At 34.9% G+C, this 25361-nt stretch overlaps 2 protein-coding genes across 9 annotated transcripts in view; both read left to right on the top strand.

The window, feature by feature from the left end:
• The window catches only part of LOC132699367 (uncharacterized), a 34885-nt gene extending 33286 nt beyond the window's left edge, over positions 1 to 1599 (top strand). The window contains exons 3-4 of one of the 2 annotated variants that reach the window (XM_060666030.1): positions 387 to 826; positions 1116 to 1599. In XM_060666030.1, coding sequence (XP_060522013.1) covers positions 387 to 777 — 391 coding nt within the window. In that variant the 3' untranslated portion in view covers positions 778 to 826; positions 1116 to 1599. Of the gene's footprint in view, positions 1 to 386 lie in introns of both variants that reach the window. The other variant, XM_060666029.1, reaches the window with a different exon arrangement.
• A 652-nt stretch (positions 1600 to 2251) lies between these two features.
• Positions 2252 to 24418, top strand: LOC132699253 (lethal(2) giant larvae protein). Of its 7 annotated transcripts, none has more exons than XM_060665876.1 (17): positions 2252 to 2382; positions 2633 to 2730; positions 13070 to 13297; positions 13355 to 13548; positions 13601 to 14045; positions 14978 to 15224; positions 15278 to 15529; positions 15586 to 15876; positions 16443 to 16631; positions 16702 to 17004; positions 19589 to 19730; positions 19976 to 20175; positions 20241 to 20412; positions 21666 to 21915; positions 21974 to 22223; positions 22812 to 22852; positions 23534 to 24418. In XM_060665876.1, the coding sequence occupies exons 2-17, from the start codon at positions 2647 to 2649 to the stop codon at positions 23624 to 23626; spliced, it is 3381 nt and encodes a 1126-aa protein (XP_060521859.1). In that variant the 5' UTR covers positions 2252 to 2382; positions 2633 to 2646; the 3' UTR covers positions 23627 to 24418. The 7 variants fall into 7 exon arrangements, with proteins under 7 accessions (XP_060521859.1, XP_060521864.1, XP_060521865.1 ...); XM_060665881.1 differs by having other exon boundaries at positions 2291 to 2382; positions 21974 to 22082; XM_060665877.1 differs by lacking the exon at positions 2252 to 2382 and adding an exon at positions 2395 to 2538.
• Positions 24419 to 25361: the final 943 nt, after the last annotated feature.

Genomic DNA, 25361 nt, shown 5'->3' with positions numbered 1-25361 from the left:
TTGACTTAAGTATTCCTAGCTTCTTGTCTAGATTTCAGCTAACTTGAGGATGACTTGAATAGGTTTGTACTGTGGTGCAACAGAAATACCATTCGAAAATAATACGTCCACAATTAAGATGTTAAGTAAGATCGCGTTCCCACTTTAATATCAACTGCTGTATAGATAATGAGTTTTTGTAGTCAGTAAGCTCTGTTCATTTATTGTGAACTATTGGGAAGTTGGCCAAAAGTTAGTACTAAACTTTGCAATGGAAAACAATCGGTAAAGTTTTGTCACCTTAACTTGATATTCTGTTGGCAAATCATAAAAATAACGCGAAAGTTTTTTTCCGCCGCCATTTTCTACCTGAGTTAACGATCTTATTCTTATGTCTGATTTAATAGGTACAAAAGGATGAGCGAATCTTCGCAGCCTCAGGTGGCGCAGCTTATCAGTTTTCTTCAATCGCCGATAACACCGTCGGAAATCGAAGAGCCGGACTATTCCGTGAGAGGCAGCACCACCATGAGCACCTTCAAGCCGGACCAAATGTTTGGTTCGTCCCTGAGCCTCTCAGAGGCTGCAATAAAGACTTTTAATTACAACTACGATAAATACCAACAGAGCGCACTGAATCCGCAGTGGAAATTTGAATATTCACTTGTTGGTACCACATCGGAATTTAATCCCGAATTGTGGAAGAACAGTAAAGAGTACCTGGGCCCCCTGTTTTTGGAGGACGATTTTCATATGCTGGGCTTCAGACCTCAGGACGAGATAACCACAGAATTGTGAGCGAAAGTGATAACATAGAGCCGTCACTAAACACAAAACGTATCAAGAGGTATTAATCTCCTAAAGGTTGTTCTTAGTTATTCACATTTTGAGGTGGTGACTTTATTTACCGCAATTTTCAAAAGTTTCTTGAAAAAAAAAAATTTAAAAACTTAAAATTTTAGTATCTTGAAAAGTGTGATAAATAAGGGACACTATTGCGACATCCTGTATATCGCGGTCCATTGAACATTTATCGCATTATTGCGGAAATAAAATTTATTGATATATATTTTTTTGTGAAATTTATACATATATAGCATATTAGGTAAACTGCGAATTTTCGTTTTTTCATTTAGTGCAGCTCACATTGGATCATCTATTAGAAGCATATCGGTCAACCAAAATCCCTTGACGACCAATACTTGATCCTTGAAAAGCAGACCTAGATATCAGTTTGAGGAGGAATTGTTAAGACTTTTTTCCCATTTCTTTTTCCTTAGATAATACAGAGTCAAAATAAAAAAAAAGGTTTTATAAGGAAACATGATTTTATACTGAGCACAATCGAGTGGTGCTTTCCGGTTTTAATATCAATTTTAGAGCCCAGTACTCACAGGAACCATTTGTAAAATAATACAGGTATTATGGATAACTGAAGCACCTCTAGTATAAACCAAATCATACTAGTCATAATTTTAAAAAAAAATTAGTTTGTGTAATCTATACAAATGTAATATTAGTTTTGTTCCCAGTGTATTTTTTACACCTGAATTTAGTATAAGTATTAGCTGTTGAAATTTATTTAATTCCAGTACATATTTTTGTAAAATTGTTTGTAAATAAAACGTAAACTTCTATTTACTTTGTTTTTTTCATCCGAAAATAAGAAATCTAACTCATAACAAATCGTGGCACAGGGAAGCAATAAACAAATGGTTTGCATATAGTAATCTGACAAAAGACTCAAATAAGGCTTATAAGTTATTTAAATGTTAAAAAGCTAACTAAAAAGGGAAATACAAATATTTTTTTATTTTAATTTTCTTACTAAATGCCAAAATGACACGAAATCAGTACGAATGACCACTTAAAGAAAATAAGGTGTCACGTATTCCTACTTTTTGACGTTGGTTGTGACGCCATCTATCAATGGCGTCGCTACATTATTTTAGGAATGAGAACCGAGGCAGTTGTTTTCTGTTTTTCATGATTGAATAAAACTAATTTTGATTTCGTGAATATAGAGTTGCCTACGTCTGAATCGTTATGATTTCATATTCTACCTCATAGATTTCGATTTTGTTTGAACATAATAATTTTTTCATTTCCATTTATTCATTTATGTATGTAGAATAGAGAAATGAATGTCCACTTTATGAATGACGCACTACGCAGCTTTGAATTTTCCCTTGTACAATCAACCAATCCATTTCCATGCTGTAAGCAACCATGCAAGGAACAAAAATTATTCATTTCACGTTTTCGCTTGCCCGCCTAGTTTTCGTGGTTTCATATTCCGCCGGTCAGTGACCAAAGTACGTGTAATGCGGTGCATCGGTTTGGGAACGCATTGAAAAAGTGTGTGTTTTGGGCTTCATTTTCGGATTTTTTGTAAAAAAAAAGGTAGATGAATAGCTGCTTCCGTCTGTCGGCGTTTTCATTTTGGCAAACAAACTCTCGAAATTGTGGTTAGGCTATTTCTGAACAGGCGTTGCCCCACGAAACAAAAGACTAGTGGGGGATTGACAGGCCCGCAACATTTGTTTTGACAGAATATTCGTAAATATTTTGATTAATTACGCTTGCAATTGTTTGCAATTGTATACAGTTTTTGAAATTTCCGCTATAACGCGTTTGTAATTTATTTTTGTAGGAAATCTGCGAATAATGTTCAAGTTTATAAAGGGGAAGGGGCCCCATCAAACTGCCGAAAGACAGAGGCTCCAGAAGGAATTATATTCCTATAGAAGGGTGAGTGATCACAATATCTCTGATAGTATATTAAGTGACTAATGCTAATGTCCCGAAATTATTCATGAAAGTGAATATTTTTTATAACCTCTACCTCATAAATAAAGCTTTATCAGTATTTTTATATCTTATCAAAATTAAATATTGCTAATGGCATGTGTAACAACTATTTAATTTAATTATCTTCAGAAATTTAAAATATGTATACCCATAGATCAAATAATAAACACATTTTTCTCATAATATTTTGTGTCAATGCCTTAATTGTATTATTATTATTATTATTATTATTATTATTATTATTATTATTATGTTTTCTCAAACATGAAATCTTACACAGTTTCAAGGCATTATTAATTCAAGCACTGGCATATAATTGTTGCATTACATAGCTTGTTAATGTGCGTAAGACATTAACGACTTCCTCTAGTGGCTGGAATTGTTTTTTGATCCTATTTCAATTTACATTGTAATATGTTGTTAGACGCTATTTAACAACAGATGCATGAACCTTCACTTTTGATTTTGTTGCTCCGTAGAATTTTATGGAAGTTTATTTAATTGAATTATGAAAGAAATAGCTTCGCAAGGTTCAAAACACTCCCAAGCAGGTTAGAGAAGCAATGGTCTACCGATACGTATCGCGATTTGTTATATCTACTCCCAGAACTATTATTTTCTGTGGCAATATTTTCCCACTGTAAATAATACCAATACCGTTTGCTGTTGTGGGCGAAATATCACGTTGAAATTGAATTCGGTTTCTCTAGGTCATCAGTTTTATTTTTCTTATATCGAATGTTGCTTCAGATGTTTCAGTGTTTCAACTGTTAAATATTCACTTAAGGTCAATATTAATGTCATTTCATCGGTGGCCATTAGTCGAAACGCTTATTGTTTAATAGTAGAAAATTAAGGTCTAGAAGTAAAAAATATTGGATATTTAAATTCAGTTCAATTTAATCTATTCATCATCATCATTTTTACACAGTTTACTTATTTAACCAGTCTTATAGAGTACAATGGACCATATGTATGTACATCGGTGCAAAGCAAATATAAATACGCAATGAAGAGGTGAGAACAGATAATTTTAACAATCCATGTTCTAGAATCTAATGCTACCAAATGGAACTGCAAACTGTTTCTGCAAATAAATGTTTTTACGAAGAATAAAATATACTTCCAAACTATTTCAACTCAACACAATGACGTCGCAAATTTTACATTCCAAAATTACAGTTTATTGCACCTGAAGTCGATCTTAAAACAATTTTAATCGTAAACAAAAAACGCCCAGATCCTATCGAGTGTTGCGAAAGGAGAGGCGCGTCTCTCTCGTCGAGAAAACGAGGAAGCGGGCAACGCGCTTGCATTGAATCAGCCACGGTCAAAAAAATCATCCGCATGAACCGTTATCTACAGAGTCTTAGTCATAGGCCCCGTCGTTCAAACGCTCTTTAATTGAATATTCGGGCCTCGTACCTGTGCATCACGTTTCGCTGGAAACATCGAAAATCCGGATTGTTTATAAAGGTGACACGAGTTATAGTTTCGATTCGAACGTGTCGCGTGACGTGACGTCGCTTTTTTTTCGCACTAAACGTGACTATTATGCATTTTATTATTTATTTTTTACAAATATAGTAACGATTGACAGTAACTTTATTTTTTCATTACTATACGATTGCGTCTGCAATATAATATTAGCAAAGTTGGAAAATGCCATTTTAGTCATGAGCGTAGCGGAGCGAGTGATTAATAAGCGAGTAATTGAATAAGTTTATCAGCGGGCTGCATATACTATACTTTTGCAACTACCATTTCTGCAAAACAGGACAACTACATTGGTCGTGTGATGTCTGACATGACCTGTTCGTCTTTGCGATCCAGAAAATCCGTTGTGGCTCTCTTCATAGCTATAGAGCTTTATCTAGGTTCGTCTCTGATTAGAGGTCATCGCTTCGATAGTGGCTCCTTGTCGCTTACTCACTCTAAATAGTTCTTCACATTGACTTAAGACTCTCTTCTCAGAATCTGCTTTCAGTGTTTTCTTCCAGTCCCATTAGGCTTAGGTGTCTCTTAAGCCCACAATGGTCAGCAGTCAGGGGATCTACCACTATTGTTACAGCTTTTCTTTTGTATCTTTAGTTGCTGTAAATTTTACTGATTAATTTCCGAGAAATTATTTGGTTTGTGTAGATTATTGCAATTGTTTTGAATTATGTTTAGGGATAAGGTAGTGAGTCGCGCTAGTGTGCAGCTCACAGCTTGAAGGCCGCATACAAAGTGTAACAAAAATTTAACAAAATTAACAAAAATATATTTATCGCTTTCTCACTGTCACTATAAATCGTCATGTTAAATTTTAAAGGAATTGACCGGCTTCGATGAATTATACTAGGTTTTTCTCTCTGTTTTCTACATTCTGCAGAAACAGTGCCTCAAGATTATAATAGTCCACTTTGAAGATGCTCGCACAGTTTGTCTTTTTCTGTATGTACCACCATTGTCGATATCCATTTTTTGCAATGGGTTTTAGCCACCCGACATTAGGATTATGGTCTAATCATGCACCTTGGCGAGAAGTACCACTTTGCGCGTGTATGTTAGAGTAAGTGGTAAAAAAATATTATAGTCTGTTGCATTGGAATGCAGAGTAATAAAACCTAATTTACGCATGCCAAGAATTGCACTTGGAATATTTCTACAGTTTGCTACTGTGCTATTCGTACTATTCGATGGCATTCTACCTATTTAATATAAATTTAATGTAATGCGTGTGTTTCTTAAAGAGCTTATGTCGTCTTATACAAAATTCGTTTTCAAAAATTGTGTAACTTTTTAATATAAAAAATACTGACCTATTCTCACTCATTAGTTTACATTATTATTATTGTACCCAAATGTAATGTCACCTAATACAGTTGCTTTAAATCACTTGCAATTACAAAAGGAGACCCAAGTGATTTACACTATGTGAGAAATAATTATTTCTCACAGTTCTAGTCATATACTAGATATATAAGAGACCTTCTATAATAAAGCCAAAAGATTTTGGAAAGGAACATACAATAAGACCTTGCGGCACTGCGGACTGTTTTTAGTTTGGCTTATACATTTTGTCTCAACATATGTGTTGTTTAATTTTCAGCGAAAAAAGGATTTAGGTGAGTGGAGATAGCTATTTAAAAGGGAATCGCTCCACGTGTCCGTGAATGTATTAAATTAAGGAGCATGCGCAAAAACGTTAAATCCGCGGTGTATTAATGAACCCTATATTATCTAGTAGCTATCCCACTGTGAAATGTTCTGCGACGAAAAGAGAAAAACTTTGGGAACAACACTAAAACAATGAAAGGCGATTTTATAGTTCTAGCATTCAAGAAATAAATTTATTTGACTTAATTAGAACAATGTCGTCATCATTGAGAAAGAATTATTCAGATGTTGTAAGGTGCATTAATTAGTCCTTATTGCTCTTTGATATAAGTCAAGGTTTCCATAGGAATTTCAAAAAAATCCTTTGCCTCGAGACATTATGAAGGAGATACGGCCTAATAATTCCGAGCGGAAGACGAATTACCGACCAAAGTTGCTAAACTTTATAACGTTGAGAAAAATGCGCGTCAGTTGCGGCATTGTGCTATCGAAGATGAGTTCTTGCCACATGTCGGTATTTTTAACATGTATTTTGGCGTAATGAGATTGATCGATGGAGTTGGCGGCCAATGTGTAGATGTAAGTGAAGTTGGTTTGAAATTTTTGAAGTTATTCAATAATTATTAGACCGCAGAGTTGCCGTTTCTTGTAATGGAATGCACGCGGGCAAATTAAAAGCTTCTGCCTGTAGCTATACGTAATTAGTGTGTGATGTTGTAATTACGAATGAGAGTCTCCAAATCGAAGAAAATGCAATGGTTGGTGTCAAACGCTGGTTAAAGTATGTCTCATATTACATATTATATATCGGGCGAATTTGTAAACTCAACAAAAATTTTAAACTTAAGGGAACTGTTGGTAATGTTCAAATTTGCATTAATCCGCTATATGTATGTGTGTTTGCCTTATTTGTAATTGTCTTATTTTTAATACCTCCTTGTTGCTTGCAAGAACTGTATTAGTAGCTATAATACTTGTAGGTTATACATTTTGAATTTATAAAACTTTTAATTTGAATGTGTCTGACAACAAATTATTTTGGTTTTGTTTATTGATTTCTAATCGTTTAGTAGGAACTGGGGATATAGGGAATGTTATATAAATTCTTGAAGGAATGGAAAGATAAATTCATACACAGGGCGATCCAAAGGAGAAATATAGTTTTTCTTTTTGCCTGTATATTGATGATTTTTCAAATTTTGTTTATATATAGAAAAAAGTATTTTTCGGTATTATTTAATCCAATTTTGGATTGGAAACTTAAGAAATTAAAAAAGAGACAACATTATAGGCCATCACACTGTACGATGTTTACGCAGAGCCAGATGGGAGGATTTTTGGTCCGGCGACTTTACAAGACTCGTTCATATGTATAATCAAATGATATCTGATCTGATGAATTTATTGATTTCGTCTGTTGGGTCGTAAAGAATACAAATTCTATTGGTACGCAATGAAATATAATCCAATAATTATTATGCAAGCAACATGGTATTCGCATTCTAAACAAACGTTCAAATTTTTTTCGAAATGCATAAAAGCTCCTACTACCAGTATATTAAGTTACCTATTGTGAGTTGTATTTTGTTAATGTACTTAAATTCCGCTTTTTAAAATGCTTACTAATTGTGATTGTGAGCACATATTTTGACGTTGATTGTCGGTGATTTTCAGTTAAACGTGATTAAAATCTCAAACTTCTTATTTAAACATCGTAGTAAAATGAAAACCAACGTTGACAGGTCAACATCGTATCGATTAATGGAAAATTAGAAAGTTTGTTTGTTACCAACACCCTCTATCGTCATTCTTCATTCACTTGTCACTTGTCTTTTCTCCTTTGGGTATATTAAATGTTATTGTTTGTGTCCGATCGTTTTTGCAGAAGCGGCCAATTTAATTGAAACTGTCGCATGACCGAAGAGAACGTTAAAGTCAATTCGTTGTAAATTATCTAATTAACCGCCAGTTTGTAGATATTATCATGAGTCACCACCAATCGCGGTATGCAATACGCAGTAAATACTAGGTGATAATAGTATTAATTTTTTTTTATATACCTATTAATTATCAATTTTGGAATACATCAGGTAGGTCTCTCGAATTTTTAAATTCTGTGCGAATCATTTACTCCAATACATTTTCCGAGATATACAACCATTTGGTATTAGATATACAGCCTAAATAGTTGTGAATATATCACAGTGATACTTTTTAATTATGAAACGCTATATATGTTATGTTCATTGCGGATATATAATATCGATCAGGATTACTGAGACATTTTTATTACTTTATGGTTTTGCGTTCGCATATCTCTAATAGCATATTGTCAATATTTACAAATAATTTTAAATGTTAACGACAATGCCGACACATCCAATCTATTTTATCCCTTTTATCTTGCGCTTTGTGACTCTTGAAACAACTCTGGTTCAGTTTGTACGTCAACCTAATCCGACTATAGGATGATTAACCACGTTTAAATAGCTACAGTTATTTTTTGTGGGTTTGCAGCCCTTACACCTACCATAAACGATGGTTTCGTCTTACCGTCGTACTTCCTGGAGATTTAATACTTGCGTTGCAACATAATATGTTGTGTGGGAAGGCTACAGCTGATGAGAGAGTGAATTACCTGTATATTAACAATACCGGTCGATTGGTTTGTTGGTTATTATAGATAACAATGTAAATTAAAACTATTAACTCAAAAGATTATATTTCCCGTTCTAAATTCGTGGTAATTTGAAATTTAGAGTTTGGAAATATTGTATCTCTTCCTTAAATTATTGCACGCATAAAATTAGTCTGGAGTGTGCAGTGTGTAGCAGGTAGAAGAAATGGTGAAATTGTTGGCTCCATTGGGAAACAATTTGCATAAAGGTTTGCCTTAGTGAATTGTTTGTGTCTGGGTAAAGGGGCTGTTCTCGAATTCCAGAAAATATCGAAATGTATTTTATTACATATTTATTGCGGCCAAATAAAATAATATGAATAATTATTACGTTAAAAATTGGCTGGCGAATGTTTTACTTGCCACTAATTACTCAAAGTTATAATTAATGTTTATTCTTATATTTACCGTCATTTTCTGTGAAAAGATAACATTCAGCTTTGTCTATCATCGATTTGAATCATGCCGGTACTAATAATAATTACGAAATATTTACCTTGCATCAACAAAATTTCGAATGAAATAATTAATATCTTAACTTCCAAAACAATTTAAATGCCTGCATTATTTCCACATAGTTTACTTATTTTTTTTACCAAAGGTATCATTTCATAAAAGTAAATCAGACATTAAAAGCTTACTCGTATGGCGGTTGCTATTATCAACTAAATTCTTCACATTTGTTAACAAAATCGGCAAAAATTATGCCACTTGTAAGGTAGTGAATTTAATTTAATTTTAATATAAATTTAAAAATTTACAAAAACGCGAGACCTTTAAATCACGTTTTAAAAAATATAGATGGTGCTGATCATTTAGAGACGAAATACCGGATTTCTAACTAGTTGTCCGCATACTTATCTAGGACATACGTTATATATTTTTTGATAACTAATAACCTTGAAAACGACATATAAATAATCGAAGTATGTGCTTTATTTAAAATATTATGTTTCTTTGAATGGACTGAGTTTACGAAATTGAGACTTTGGAGATTGACTGGATTCAGAGCAGCATCCCCATCTAGTTCCTTAATACAGGCCTGACTTTTATTGTACCGTGAGTGACACACCATTTTTTTAATAAGGTTAGTTATCGTGTATACTGTACACCGGATTCCTCCGCCCACGATCTAAAGGAAACCTATTTTCATGTTTACCGTTGAGAAGTAAAAGTTTCACTTTGGTCAAAAGAAGAGCAACGCAACGAGTCAATAATTTTTTAAATGCACTGCTCTCCAAAATCGACGGAAGTTCGGAAAATATGTGCTAATTATTCATTTATTAAATTAATATTTAATAAAATAAATTTTTATCAAATATTGGTGTAACACTTCAGGTTTTGAATTTGACAAATCCACTCTGTATGGGAGTTGTCCCAATAAACACGAACGTAGCAAACAAACCTCAATTGCAGGTGAGAGGCGTGATCCGTTCGTTTTATTATTTAAAACCGCTATCAAAGATTCCTCGAAAACCGCGATAGGCGATAGTTCTTGTAGGTAGTGACATCTGGCGGATTCATCGGGATCGCATTATATTTAGCGTTGGACGTGGTCTTGTCTGGCATTGAGACCAATTAGTTCGGATTAGTCATTCAATTAGTCGGATTCGTCTTAAATGAACCTTGTGTAATAACAATTATTGATAATGAAACGCGATGCTGGCGCTAGCTGATGAGGGGACAACGTCCTCTCGGGTGTATTAAACCCCCAGAGACGCGCGGTCAGTTATCTCTTTGGATCGAACCTTTATCTATTTACTTGTATGGTCTGTTTATAGCTACAAGAAAGTGACCAATCGCTTTTGAACGGATTATCCAAGGGTGGTCGCTCATTAACATACAATGCAACAAGATTATTACCGTAATTTTAAATAAATAATTAATAATTACCTTAATTAATAATAATAATAATAATAATCTTGGATAATCCGTTCAAAAGCAATTGGTCCCTTTCTTAGATTTATGAACAGACCATACGCATAACCGTAAATATGATGATTATTTTGGAAATACACGGTGTACCAAATTAAATGCTCACTATGGCTAACAAGTTAACGGTGTAATGCCAAAATTAAAAGCACATTCGATGCTTCAGACGAATGTTCTATCAAACAAGTAACTGTAGTAAATGTTGATTTAGATTTAAAATGATGAATATTATAAAATGGAGTTTAAGACAAATAAAATGTTTGCAGCGAAAATAGCAGAACAGTTTTAAAGGCCACCAAACGGGTATTAAGAAATTACCGAAAAAATATTAAAAAAGAGGGTTATGTTTTTGAACATTTAATCTAGATTGTGTTTCAGGGCGGACATTTATTTCATAAAATCGTGAATAACCTGATAAAAGATAAGATTTGCAAATACTAGACCTAAAAATATACCAGGAGCTTTATTTGGAAATGAGATATTCATTTTGTTGTATTCGTCATCATACTGAAAGATACTTCTGTGCTAATTTAATAGACTTGGCATCCCTAATAATGCAAAACTCAGAACTCCGTATGTGAAATTTCTTGTAACATTTTCAAAAACTAAAAGCCGTTCTTCCAATTGTCCATGTTTCTTTGAACCAAAGACGAAGATAAAATTGTATGTTTAATTATATGTGTACTCCAATTTTTTTTATATGTAATAACACCCTTTTCAAATAACTTTTTTCTATATTTTTTTAACTAATTCTAATTTCTACGGGTCCAATACAAATACATTTAACCACAATACCTGAAGTAATGTTTTACAACATTACGCACAAACAGAGATCCATATTGATAAACATCAAAGACACAAAACCAGTTATCCCATGTCTTAACACGTAAACATCCACGTGTAATACCAGTTTCTATATTTGCAATGAACCTTAAAAAAAGAAAATTAACCTATTCGACGTAATATTTTTTTTAAGTAAATGTAAAAAACAAAAAAGAGCTTCAAAAGGCCAACCACAGATAATTTGTTTCCAGTTTGAAGTATTTTTCCCGGTGCTATAGAGCGCTTCATTTTCGAGAAAAAATGCATTTGAAAATTTTAGTATGGTTTGATTTTGAAATATTGTTCATTGCACGCAATCATATTTAATTATGTTTACACTTCCGAATATGTGATCAGGCGTACGTCATGAAGTTTATTCTCTATTTTAGGTAGTGGTTAAAATATTTTCTTATTTCCAAAATAAAATAATAAGTCTAAATGTCAACACACCTTAATCAATATTAGGAAGCGATTAGACACCTTGTCATAGTCTAAAAATACAGTAGGTAGAAAAATTCCTTTCCTTAAAATTTCGATCAAATAGAGGTATGGTTAGGTATCAAGTAGCTTTATGCTCGAATTAATGCAGGTTTCTGAAACTCACTATTGAATTCAAGGTTGGATTTGACAAATAAAAATCTTTTGTTACGGCAAATTTTCACAATGTAATTAGTAGATTCATTGTATTTATTATTTTGTTACTATACAGTTGCGAAATGTTGTAGCTTTAACCTATGAAAAATGAAAACTAATGTATTTATTATACGCGAGCTTTCCCACGAGCTACCCGCAATTAGTGCCTCGTTTTAACCGAATGTAGTTTGTTCCTACCAATGTTGAACGCATATAATCAAACAAAACAGTTTTTCATAAAACTCTCATAGTTCTAATATTGCCCATACAACTCATTCCCTTTGTTAAGTTTCAATCAATCTTTTCAGACGATTTTCTTTAACTTTACCGTGTCATGCTTGGTCTGCGTTTGTTACAAAAGCCGTTAGGAAGTTTGAAATATTTGCGGAAGTGCATTTTTAGGTCATTCCATAGTAGGTACCTTCTTACCCTTTCCGAAGGATGGGCTATTTATCACTATTTTTTATTGTCGTTGATCAGTAATAAATACCTAGGATGTTTAGCCTCGTTTGACTAATATTTCGTGCCAATCTTTGGAAATTGTATTCATCCGCTTCGAACTTTTGTTGTTGCCTTCATTTACCAACGCCTTAATCTTAGGTAAATATCCCTTTAAGCAATTTTTTGATAACGCACATCACGCCGTGCGATAACCACACTAATATTTGTTTTGTGGCTAATAATGACAGAAACAGGCCATCCCCAGTTTTAAATAACAGTCAGCAATTAAAAATAAAATATCGTTTTAGTTTACAGTGTGTTTAACTTTGGCCTTCACCCAAATAACTATGTGTCGCTGACTTAATACTTTTTTAAACAATTAGCTGTATTTTTTGTATCTCAAATGCTCAAATTCCGAATTTCGCACTTCTATTCTTTTTCAACAAAATTTGTAAATTTCATATTTAACTCAAAATTGTCGTCTTGAAAAAAGTATAAAATTATTACTACAGCAGTTCGATTGAGACCCAGATCTAGTGTAGCAAACTGTCTAATTAGGATATGCTTGTCATGATGAAATTAATTCCGAAACATTTTTTTTACCCCTAGTTATTGTTTGTTTGAACTAATTTCGTCATGAAATATAAAAACTATTAGAAATTTCCTTTGCAGACTCTTCAACATGGCTTTCCCCACAAACCGACCTCAATGGCATGGGACCCCACATTGCGTCTGTTGTGTCTCGGTACGGCAACTGGTGCCATTAAGGTATTTGGCAGACCTGGGGTTGAATTTTACGGCCAACATCAAAACCCCATTGCCGTTACCAGATTGGTGTTCCTTCCGTCGAAAGGGCGCATTATCAGTTTGCAAGATGACAATTCGTTGCACTTGTGGGAGGTAAAATTACAAATTTTAGGGGAACTTTTCAGATACACTATTAGACACTCTTCGTAGGTTAATAAAAGCTCGTTGGTGGAAGTTAAATCTCAAGCACTCGAAGGAAAATTGAAAAAAATAAGCACGATGTGTTTGGAGTCTGTAGGCAAACATTTACTGCTTGGTACCGAAGGAGGCAACATATATCTATTAGATCTCGGTACCTTCACTATGACTCCCGATATAATTTATCAGGATGTGGTGATGCAAAAGTTAGTGGGATGTGTATAATCCGTCGCTGGTACTACGTTTGTTTAATTGTAGCGTACCGCAAGACTACAAATTAAACCCTGGAGCTGTGGAATCCATAATCGAACAGCCACAGCAACCCAACAACATCCTCATAGGATACAACAGGGGTTTGATAGTATTGTGGAACAGATCGGACAATGCCGCTTTGAAAACTTTCATTTCCAATCAGCAGTTAGAAAGTTTGTGTTGGAAGAACGAACAGTTCTTTGTCAGTTCGCATAACGACGGTAGCTACATGGAATGGGATGCTAATCAGTCGGAAAATCCGTGCGGTGATCCCGTCACCACTTACGGTCCTTACCCTTGCAGAGCCATTCCCAAAATAATTATTCGAGAGTTGGAGGAGAAGGAGTTGATTGTATTTTCTGGTGGTATGCCCAGATCGAATTATAGCGACAAGTACACCGTGTCAGTTATACATGGGGACAATCACGTGGCGTTGGACTTTACTAGCAAAGTATGTATAAATATTGACTATGTTTTTTTCACATTTATCGATATTTTGAGTGGCGAATTGGAAGGTTACTGATCTACTTTAATACAGCGCAATACAATCACAAATAGAAAAAATAAAAAGGTGCTTTAAAAGCTATTGTGTTTTCCTGCATTTTACTGTGCCAGTAACAAAATAATTTGAAAATTCGATGATTTTGCGTCTCTAAATTAATGCCGTTTTCTGATTTGCTGGCAGATTGCGATAGAGAGTGATAGTGATAGTGAGGATGAACAGTTTGGCAATAAGGTATATTTTGACTTGGGGTTCTGCATGACTAGCTGTTTTATCATTCCTATTTGGTATTCATTTCTAAAATTTTGTAATACGCTTCCATTGAGATGAAAATTTGTCGCATAGGTCCATCTCTTATCATTGTCAGGGTCGAGAAAAAATGTTGTATTTAATAGTAATTATAATTTTTGTGTTCAATCGATATTATAAGAGAAATAAAAGGGGGAATCCAGGAAAATTACGAAATTTAAAGAAATGAAAATTCTTTGTTAAGCTGTGTGCGTTTCAAAACGAATTCTCGTTTGGGAATATTTTATAGTTAAAAACAAAATACGGCTTGTACGGTACTTTGGTTGATTGCGCAGTAAAAAATGTGTACATAGTTGTCCTTTAATCTCATTTACGAAATTCAGCTGCAAGCTTTCTCAAGAAAAGATTAAGCAGACAAGTTTTTCCCGTTTGTTTTGAAACATCCCGTAGGGTTGCTTTTAAGGTATCTGTACTGCATGTAATTAGTGCCGAGATTTTTTTAAAGTAGTAAGAAACGCTAATATGGATGTCAAATTTTCATTATTTCAAAATTGTGTGCAGCATAGGCGATAAAATTCGTAAAATAGATTCTGTTTGTATAAAATGTTGGAGGGTTAATCGTCTGTCCGCAGGTGATTGACTTTGTTGTGGTACACTCGAGAACCACACCAGAACATGAAGAAGAAGAATTGGAGAATCAAGAAAATGAAAACGGTGTTGATGGAAATGCCACCAGAGGTCAACCGGAAGCTTTGATAGTTCTAGCAGAAGAAGAACTGGTTGCTATTGACTTGCTTAGCAAAAACTGGAAGATGTTAAACTTGCCATATTTGGTTGCAATACATTCCTCGGCTGTCACTTGTAGTCAATACGTGTCAGGTTAGAGAGTGTTTTTTAATCAATTGTTTGGAAGTATCGAGCTCCGTTTGCAGCTATTCCCGAAGAGCTTTGGGGCCACTTAAAAGATGCAGGCAGGGCCCAGACCAGTCATCTGTATTCGGATCGGTCCTGGCCCATAGACGGCGGTAAATTGTTGTGTTCGAAGGGCACGAAACCGAAACGGGAGCTTTTGTTAACCGGACACGAAGACGGTACCGTTCGGTTTTGGGATGCGGGTGGTGTGACATTGACGCCAATTTATAAATTTAGTACATCGGCATTTTTCACCGGTGATGATCTAGAAGGTTCGACAATGTTCCCAGCTTATTGGCCATTCTTCAGTAAAATGAATCAATTTTAGAACCACCTCCGAGCCAAGATCCGGAAGACCAACAAGAAGAAGAATGGCCTCCGTTCAGAAAAACGGGCGTCTTTGACCCTTACTCGGATGACCCGCGATTAGCTGTAAAACGCGTCGTGATGTGTCCTTTATCGGGGACCCTGGTTGTGGCCGGTACCGCTGGCCAAGTGATAATCGCTAAATTCGACACCGAAGTTTTGGATGGCCCGCTAAAAGTAGTTACTATGAATATAGTAAACGACGTGGACGGGTTCGTTTGGAAGGGACACAATCAATTGGCACCTAAAACCGGTAATAAACCAATACCGCATCCAAAGGGGACGATAAACAAAACAACATGTCAATGTCGAAATACCGTCTACGACGACTTTACCTATCAAAGTTTTCTATATAGATGGAGCTCTAACAGGTTATGATTGGGGGGAAAATTCATTTAAAAGTTATTCACTTTTAATAGTTGTCTAGTGTATAACCTGAGCTTAGAGCTTAGAAACTTAAAATTAAAATTTTCCAAGTTGCAAACTATTATAGATTATCGAACGATATTCATATTATAAAAAAGAATAAGTGAGGGAAACCTAAACAAACCTAAAAAAATAAAGGGACATGTATTGTTTTGTTGAATTTCTCGTAGATAAGGTATTGAAATCTAGTTTTTACCGGTTCACTGAAAGGCATTGTAAGTTTGGATATGAAATTTTGATTCCCATATTATGTAAAAAATTTCATTTAAATTAATTGATTCCTACGCGTTTACCGCTCATTTAATTATGACGGCTTGTCAGATCTCTTTTGGATATAAGGTGTTTGACCAGAACTCTCAGGTTTTCGTGCGTTTACACCTTTTCAAATTTTAGGTAACGTGCATCAAGTGAGAGGCTTCCAAGCAACCGCTCTCTTACAGCTGCATCCACCGGCGGCGGTAACGGCGTGCGTTTTGCAAGCCGACTGGGGTTTGGTAGCTGCCGGTACTGCCCACGGACTGGCACTTTTAGATTATCTTAAGAACAAACCTATCGTGGTCAAGTGTACACTTAATCCAAATGGTAAGCGTTAAAAATAATAAACGGCCGCCTTTTCAATTTTTTGATTTCTTTATTTTTGTTCTCTCTTCAGATCTCACCGGCCACGGTGACGCGCCGATATCTCGCCGAAAATCGTTCAAAAAGTCACTCAGGGAATCGTTCAGGCGACTTAGAAAAGGTAGATCGACCCGTCGCAACCCCAGCAAGGACGATAAGCAGCCGACCCCGCCCGCGAATTCGCCACCCGCGCGCAAAATTCCCACTTCCGAGGAAGGAGATTTTAATCCATTGGACGCCAAACCGGTCGAGAGGCAGATAGAGGCCCGACCCGCCGACGATTCGATGGGCTCCTTCGTTCGGTGTTTGTATTTCGCCCGGACCTTCCTTATTAACTGTGAGTGACTTCTAGGTTTAATTTTTTGAGTCAAACAAAATTCCTCTTCAGTCTTTGAATTTTTTAAAAATGTATGTGTTCGAAAATTTATTCTCCGATGGTGGCGCTACTAATGCTAAGCATGTGGCCATTTACCTTTGAATGATTTTGGCGATCTCATTCTATCTGCATAAACCACAATAAATCATCGTTTGTGCCTCTGTGGGTTCTGTGGTGTCTCCTCCCTACAATATAAAAAGAAAAGCTGGATGTCCCAAAAGGTTCAAAAGTACAGGCAGTACCTCAGAATTGCAAAATTTTACATGCCTTGGGTCGAAGATAAAATCTACAATCAGGGACTTCTATAAAAGCTATCTACTGAAAATTGAATTTGAAATTTTTTCTGTCGTTTATTAAAAACAAAAGAGAAATCTCAGGTGTACCCAGTTATATGAATTTTAATGACGCTGAGTTACATACTCGAGAAGATATACTCAACTCTTTTGCACTATATTTTCGAGAGTTATTTTCTAAAGGGAGTTCTGTTAACAATTTTGGTATTAGTAATTTACACTACTCTAAAGTAATTAAACTTAAATTTACAATGGGTCCAGATTTAATTCCAGCATTCTTTATACATGACTGTCGTTTTGTTCTGGCTAAACCCCTTGTAATACTTTTTAATATGTATCTGAGAAACCAAGCCGTATATAGAAAATCTCTAAAATTATTCCCGTACACAAAAAAGACTGTAGATCGCAAATCACAAACTATAGGGCTATTGGCCTTATCTGTAATTTCTGCAAAGTTTTAGAATCTCCTATTTCATCCTTACCAATTTAACGACTATGTCTCAGTATGTTTCTGAGGCTATTGATGAAGGTTGTCACATGAACGTCATATATCTTGATTTTTCAAAAGCGTTTGATCGCCTATATCACCATTATTATTCAACGTTTTCGTTAATAACATTGGCAAGGATCTTGATGTCAGTTTTTTGCTATATGCAGACGACGTAATTTTTTTAAAAAATATTCCGTGTTCAGAGGATTGTCTTACTATCCATCATAGTTTGGAGCAAATCAACAATTAGTCCCTAAATAATAACTTAATACAGCCCAGTGCAATGTAGTCTCTTGTGAATTATGACTATCATCTTTTTGATAAATGTAGATTTATCTAAAATTTTGTCAGATTTAACAATTATTACAGTTTGTATAAGCTGTAATGTAATGTAAAGTGTAGGATAAGTTTAAAGAGTTATTTAGTTCCGTCTCTATGGTAAATTTTATACCTTTATGTATGAAGTTAATATGATCCAAAAAGGACTGCAGTCGTTTTTCCCTCCCAGTGAAACAAGCAAAAACATTATCTATACCACTATAGAAATCTTTTACTCAGAGGATGTTTATTATTTATAAATAAATTTATAACCTTGCACCGGTAATTAATAGTATATTATGCAACAAGTGCGGTAAACGGCATTTGACTCACGAGTTTATTTGACACGAGCGGAGCGAGTGTTTAATAAACGAGTGAGTTAAAAAGTTTACCGAACGTGTTGCATACTATACTTTTTCTACGACCGTTAGTTTTTGGATACATTTTCGCAAAACACGAATGCATTCAATGACATGACTGTCAGAATTGACAAACGTCAAAATTCAAAGCGTAGGAAATATCTCCGAAAACATCCGATTGCTCCGAAGTGGCTCGGATCCGTGGGAAACGAAACTGATGTGGTAAAGTGACGCTACCCGCACGCTAGATCGGTGCGTAATTAGGTATTTTACAGAAGGGAGTAGAAAAAAATCTATTACTACCTGTTTACATATATAGGTGTTGGAATAATGTTATATTCTGTATTTGGGAAAAGCACAGTATTGTCAAAACAGTTGTCATAAAGTAAAAAATAACTTTGAAAATCTGAACATATTTTGTTCTAATTAAATTTAACAAATGGATTTTCATCAAGTAAAAGCCACCCCAGTTCAATTCAGGACTAAGAGATATTTAAGTGCTCTTTTAAGAAGCGCAAATTTTCTAAAATAGGACTTTACATCGATAGAAATACCAAGAGAATTTCGAACCTCAATTGTATTTCATTTATATTAGATTACACTTTTCGGGCAAATGTTCCAATGTATCATATAACTCTCTCAAAGCTCTAACGGTAGCCGTCATTAATAGACTTGATAAATTACTATAAAATTGTTTTTTTTAGTTAGACTACTTTAGTCAGTTGTCCAGAACAAAAAAGAATTTTTATTTGAAAATGTAATCCAGAATACCAGAAAACGTTTTGGTTTAGGATAGGGAAGACTATAAGAAGAAAATGAGGGGGGGGTGGGTTCTAGCTGTTTTTCGTTTTTAATTTTCCATATTACAATGCCATTCATTGTAAACAAAAATGTAATCCTCCAGTCGCCGAGTATGAAATAAAATACCCTTATAATATAAAAAATTTCTAGTAATAAGTAATAAGTTCAGAATTTGCTGCTTTGTCCTCTTAGAACACCTCGTATAAATTTAGACCAGATAATTATTGTGCTTCCTACATAATGAACATAGGGTTTTCCATTTTGCATGTTGCTTTTTTTTTCAGTACAAAACACAAATCCCACCTTATGGGCGGGAACCAATAACGGTACCGTCTATGCTTTCACGATAATAGTACCATCTGCATCGAAAAGAGAAACGGACGACGTAACTTGTCACTTGGCGAAAGAAATCCAATTAAAGCACAGGTAATATAAGTTCGAACGCTGCAAGTTAAGCGCCGCTGCGTCATCACCCACCACCCTATATACATTTGACAATGGTGGTCATTTTCTGTACCGTTCCACAAAATATAAATTAACGGCAAAACAAGTTTATGTTAAAAATTCAAATAATGTGGCAGTGGGTTTAAGTGGGGTGATGTAGTGGTGTACAGCGTTTGGACCAGGTCTAAGGATTCCTAAATGGGGTGTGCATAAACAACCGGTTTTAGAGCGCCGGTTATAGGAATTGCCGTGTTGGACGGGTCGAACAAACCACTGCCAGAACCCCTAGAAGTTGAAAAGGGAGTTTCTCCACTTCCGGACACCACTCAAGCCCACAGGGTGGTAATAGCTTCCGAGGAGCAATTTAAAATTTTCACGCTGCCATCTCTTAAGCCTTATTGTAAATATAAACTTACTGCTCACGAAGGTAAGATTCGTAAACGTCCTTGGCAGTCGATTAGATTTTTAACTTGCCCTGACGCGTTTTGGTAGGTGCCAGAGTAAGGAGGATGGCGTTCGCAAATTTCGCTTGCTATTTGGAAGAATTGAAACATTCTGAAGTCGACCTTCTGTGCCTTACGAATATGGGCGATTGTTTAGTACTAACCATTCCGGATTTGAAGCGGCAATTAAACGCCGCGGCGATTAAACGGGAGGATATTAAGTAAGTGTCTTAATTCATTTTTTTAATTAGTAATCTGAATCAATTTTTCAAAGAAACTTCCACAGGCTACTGTAATGCTTTTTACAAAACTTCTAGATTCCTCCTGCGTCGGTTTTTGCTTAGTCGAAATTGCTGACGTTTCGCCAATCATCCTGTTGCCTTCTTCAGAGCTTGACTGAAACTGGCTCGTATTTTACTCTGTATCTGCTTATATATTGCTTGAGGTGGGGGGGAGCTAATCAGGGATATAAACATCTCGAAAGCGAAAAATCCGAGAGTCTATAGAAATCTATAAACAATCAACAATCTTAATCGCGACTCAAGTCTCTACCTGTCCGCAATTTGGGAATCAGTCGTCCGAGACGGAGTATAGCCCTCATTATCCCCCCCCCCCCCCCCCCCAAGCAATATATAAGCAGGTACAGAGTAAAATACGAGCCAGTTTCAGTCGAGATGATTGGCGAAACGTCAGCAATTTCGACTAAGAAAAAACCGACGCAGGAGGAATCCAGAAGTTTTGTAAAAAACAGTAATCTGAGTCATTGTTAGTATTTAATGGGTGGACATCTTCATGCTTGTTTTATATTTAAAACAACAACTTTACAGTTTCTTAAACATATAATCTTCGCGCTAAATAATTATAGGTTATAACATTGGCCTTATTGGTTAAAAGCTACTTTTAAAAGGATTTATTTATTTAAAATGAATATTTTTTTTATATTGGTTTCAACAGTTTTATGCCTGTATTCTTAGCATAGGCAAGAGATCTGTTCAGGGTGTCACGATATTAGACGTCAATATTTTTACCACTGAGGTAAAGTGGTCTGCTTTTAAAATGATTTATTTATTTAAAATGAATATTTTTTTATATTATTTTCAACAGTTTTATGTCTATATTCTCAGCATAGGCAAGAAATTTGTTCAGTGTATCACGATATTAGACGTCATGTTTACCACTGATTCTCCGCAATAGAAAAGAAATAAAAGTTCTTATTAAGTATGACCCACAAGCTTACCAGGTGTCAACCATGTTTCGTCTCCTTAATAAAATAACCCTTTATATATTCGGTACTTGAGGTGTTACCGTTGATTGATGACCCATTATTATCGTAAACAACTCTTTAATTTGACATATCCTCTCTCTATCAAACAACCGGCTGGAGTAATTTGTATATAGAATGAGCTTTTGTTGTATGGGCCGTAGGATTTGTATTTGCCGACAGTTTATTTAGACTTCAAATGTATTTTTTCAGCGGTATATCTTCCTTGGTCTTCACAAGGGACGCTCAAGCGTTGTATCTCCATTCCTCCTCTGAAATTCAAAGGATATCTCTGTCGACGACCGCCGTCACTTCCGCTAGATGTTACTTACCATTGCCGGTCGGTGCGCGAGAAGACACCGCGTCGGAAGGACGTAGCGAGCATGAAATAAACACGGAGGAAGCTAGCGAAGTCGTCGCGAATGGCGGCGTCGAAAATAAGGAAAACGGTCCGATAGAAAAGGTACTAAAATGAAGAAATGCCGGCAGAAATTTGAAATTTAAATTTTTGTGCATTTTAGATTGAAGAGGGGCGGGAGAATGGTGAAGACACGCCCCACAACGTAACGGTGTCGAGTAGCGTGGGCGATATAACGATAGATAGCGTAAAGGATCATTTGGGCACTTCAGGTGAGGAATTAAGTAGGCGATTGACTACAGGTTTGCACGTGACGAAAACAGTTACGACAATCATCAGTAGTAATAGTCAGGGCGAGGTTTCCAGCAGCACAGTCACAGAACGGACAGTGACAAATGCTGAGCAGGAGAACAGTGAGTTATGACCAGTTTTCCGTGCTTTGGAAATTTTTCTGTGTGGGGGAATTGCTTGGAACTGTATTGGCTTTCAGTTTTTGGTGGTAGTTCAAAGCTACCGCTCGGTAATTCTATGGTGGGGTATTGCAGACTCGGTTCCAGGTAGTTTTCTGCTTTATGTTTGGTCTTCGCTTTGCACAATTATTTTTCTGTATATAGCAATATAAACGTCAGTTTTCAAAATTAAATGCTGTTAACTTACTTCACTGTGTCTGTTTAGTCGAATGATCAAAATTTTAGCCTTCAATTTATTGTAACACAATATGTTTAAGAATTTTTGGTTCTTTGTCTCTGTCTCTCAGGCAATACAATTTTTCATTAAGCAGCCCTTTATACATTTGTCTAACATACAAGGCAGAGTGTTTTGCAAAGTACTTTATCCAGAACTGGAGCAGCAGTATGAAGTTGTATGAAATGAATGAATAATTTTAATTTTATTTTCATCGACATTGCCTACACGTTTTTAATTTGGAATTGTTATTTATTTCTTGTTGCAGTCTTATTTTTGTTGCTTTAAGTGTTGTTGATTTTGTTTTCGCTTCGTAGTTGTAGAGAATCACAGCCCTGGGACTGGAACAAGTTTGGAGGTTAGATATTATGTATAAATATTTTGATCGTAAGAAATGTCTTCCTTATTTATTTCATTAGAGACCATCACGTGAATGATTTAAACTTCTTTGCTCTCAGTATTTGTTGTAATTTGTTGAGTTCCCGTGATGATTTTCTAATTATCACTTCGAAAAGATTTTTGTAAGAAATGTGCACGCGTTTCAAATTGATCTTTTTATAAGTAGCAAATTTAACATTTGGGTCTAAGGTTGCAGAAAATTACTTATTAAATTAAGCGAAGGATGGGGGGTATCTATTAATTACGAATTTTATGTAATGTCCCTGGTATAACATGACATATTTTCAGCACCCTTCCCCCTCCTCCAAAAATAAAAATACATTTCGGAGCATTTTATTGGTCTATTCCATTCTCCTTAATGTGTGAAGTAATTTAAGGGAGGACGCTTCACATAACTTTAGCACCATTTTCTCACTGCTTAGGTAGAGGTATCCACTTTTATTTACCAACTAAAACACTTAGATCACTTTGTAATGTATTTCTTAATTTTTTAAAATTCATCTTTATTTACTTGTCAATTATTCTTTCTCTCTTTTGACCCATACTTTCTTGATTTTCCTTAGGGAAACTAAATATTATTAAACAATTACGTTTTACATCATTGTTATATCGGTTTACTACATAGACTTGGTATTTGCAGACTAAAAAAATCCACGCTAGTGAAGTATTGTTGCGTGCGCCATTGGCATTGGCCGAAGAAGACACAGATTGCAACCACACCAGTGATGAGTAACAATAAATTTGCCATATCTGAACGTGATCAGTATTTCGCGTTAGCTCCTTACTTTCAGTTGACTCACGCAAAACTCTCGCATCTATCTTTTTGTAAATAATATTCCCCGAAGTATTGTTAATGTACTTAGTTAAGCGTAAGCAAATCGGGACCATTCATATTTTTGTAAACCTTTTTGTATCAGTTAATTCGAAATACTGTTCAGTTTGTGTTTAACTGTAGTCGGTAAATATATTTTTATTGTAGTTGAAACTAAGTCTTCACACTGGGTTTGTGTATAATAGGAATTTGTACCTCTTGAATAGGAAACACTACATTAATGCAGAAATTGCTTTTTCATGTAGTGATAAACAAGAAACTAAGATGCATTTGCGGCACAATAAAAATTGTTATACTATAAAGTAAGAGGTTTTTCTGAACACATTTATATTTATATTTCCACAGTGTTTCGCTGATTTTTTTTTAAATTATTATTTTTTTTATCCATTTTTATTGTTAGTGTTAGTTTAAATCCAGATTTTGTATTTTCCATGATTTGTTAAAATTTAGGACAAATGAATGTTATTTTATTCTAAGTGCAGCTTCTTTTATACAAAAAAAAATGGTGGAGGTTACATACATGAGAAGCGGAATGAGTGTGTGCTAGTATGAAGTTCCTTTGAATTATCAATGAAGAACTTACGGCCTTAATTTTGTTAATATTTTATATTGGTATTTTATTCGCATTTTATTAAGAATTGTAATATTTATGATTTCACATGACAGAAACATCACTATAGTGAATAAAACGTTTTATTGGTTTTTCATAGTTTGTTTTATTTTTGAACTGAATCGTCCTTATTCCTTTACTTTCTTTCCTATATTTCTTTTACACCCTAGATATGTTAATAAAACTTTCGAAATTGCTGACTCTTCCTTAGTTACAGTTTTGGTGTTTCTGGAGCTTAGTTTCCAAAAAATATATAACCGTTTTATGACTAAAATTAAAGGCACAAATTAAATAAGCTAAGGCTTGTCATAAACAAAAAAGAAATAACATTTCTCACTAATTATAAAAGAACTTATTTTGGCCCGCCAAAATTATATAGGTACCAGATATATGGAGGCCTATCAGTGCTGATAATACAGGAATTTTTGAACCAGAAACATTGACATTTGTCACTAAGACCTAGCGGTGTTTAAGAATCAATATGGCCGCTGACAGTTTTTCAATTCGGCAGTTTTTAGGTTAGATGTTGCATCTTTGCGAGTTAAGTGTTTGGAGATCGCTGTATAACAAGAAAATCGCGCAAAGTAGAGGTTAATGGATGAAATTTGGAGGCAGATTCCCAGACAGATCAGAAATAAATAAATCTGTACAAAAATTTCAAAAACTTAGAACAATTAATAATTAGCAAGTTTCTGTGCATGATCTTTTTGAAAAAAAAAAATAAAACAAATAATTTTATTTACGTTAATCTGAGGACGTCGACACAGACCAATAATTAATTTCGTTCTTGTTAAACGGTAGTAGTCTTGTTTTTGGAATGGTTTAGCCAAAGCAGTAAACCGTTGTCGTTTTGGCCAAACGAAAACGGAAATTTGAAAACATTTTTTTATAATTACGATTTTATGAAAATCTCTCTAGATGAAAGTATGAATTGACATTCAAATTGTGTTAGTAAAATAAGTTGCAATAAAATGTTCATTCGGCGTAGCAACTTCAGAAATGTGACAACGCCGCGCAAATTGTTCA

The sequence above is a fragment of the Cylas formicarius genome, unplaced genomic scaffold, assembly GCF_029955315.1.
Source record: "Cylas formicarius isolate icCylForm1 unplaced genomic scaffold, icCylForm1.1 PGA_scaffold_3__17_contigs__length_32017465, whole genome shotgun sequence".
NCBI classification, from domain to species: Eukaryota; Metazoa; Arthropoda; class Insecta; order Coleoptera; family Brentidae; genus Cylas; species Cylas formicarius.
This window is presented reverse-complemented; position numbering and strand designations above follow the sequence as displayed.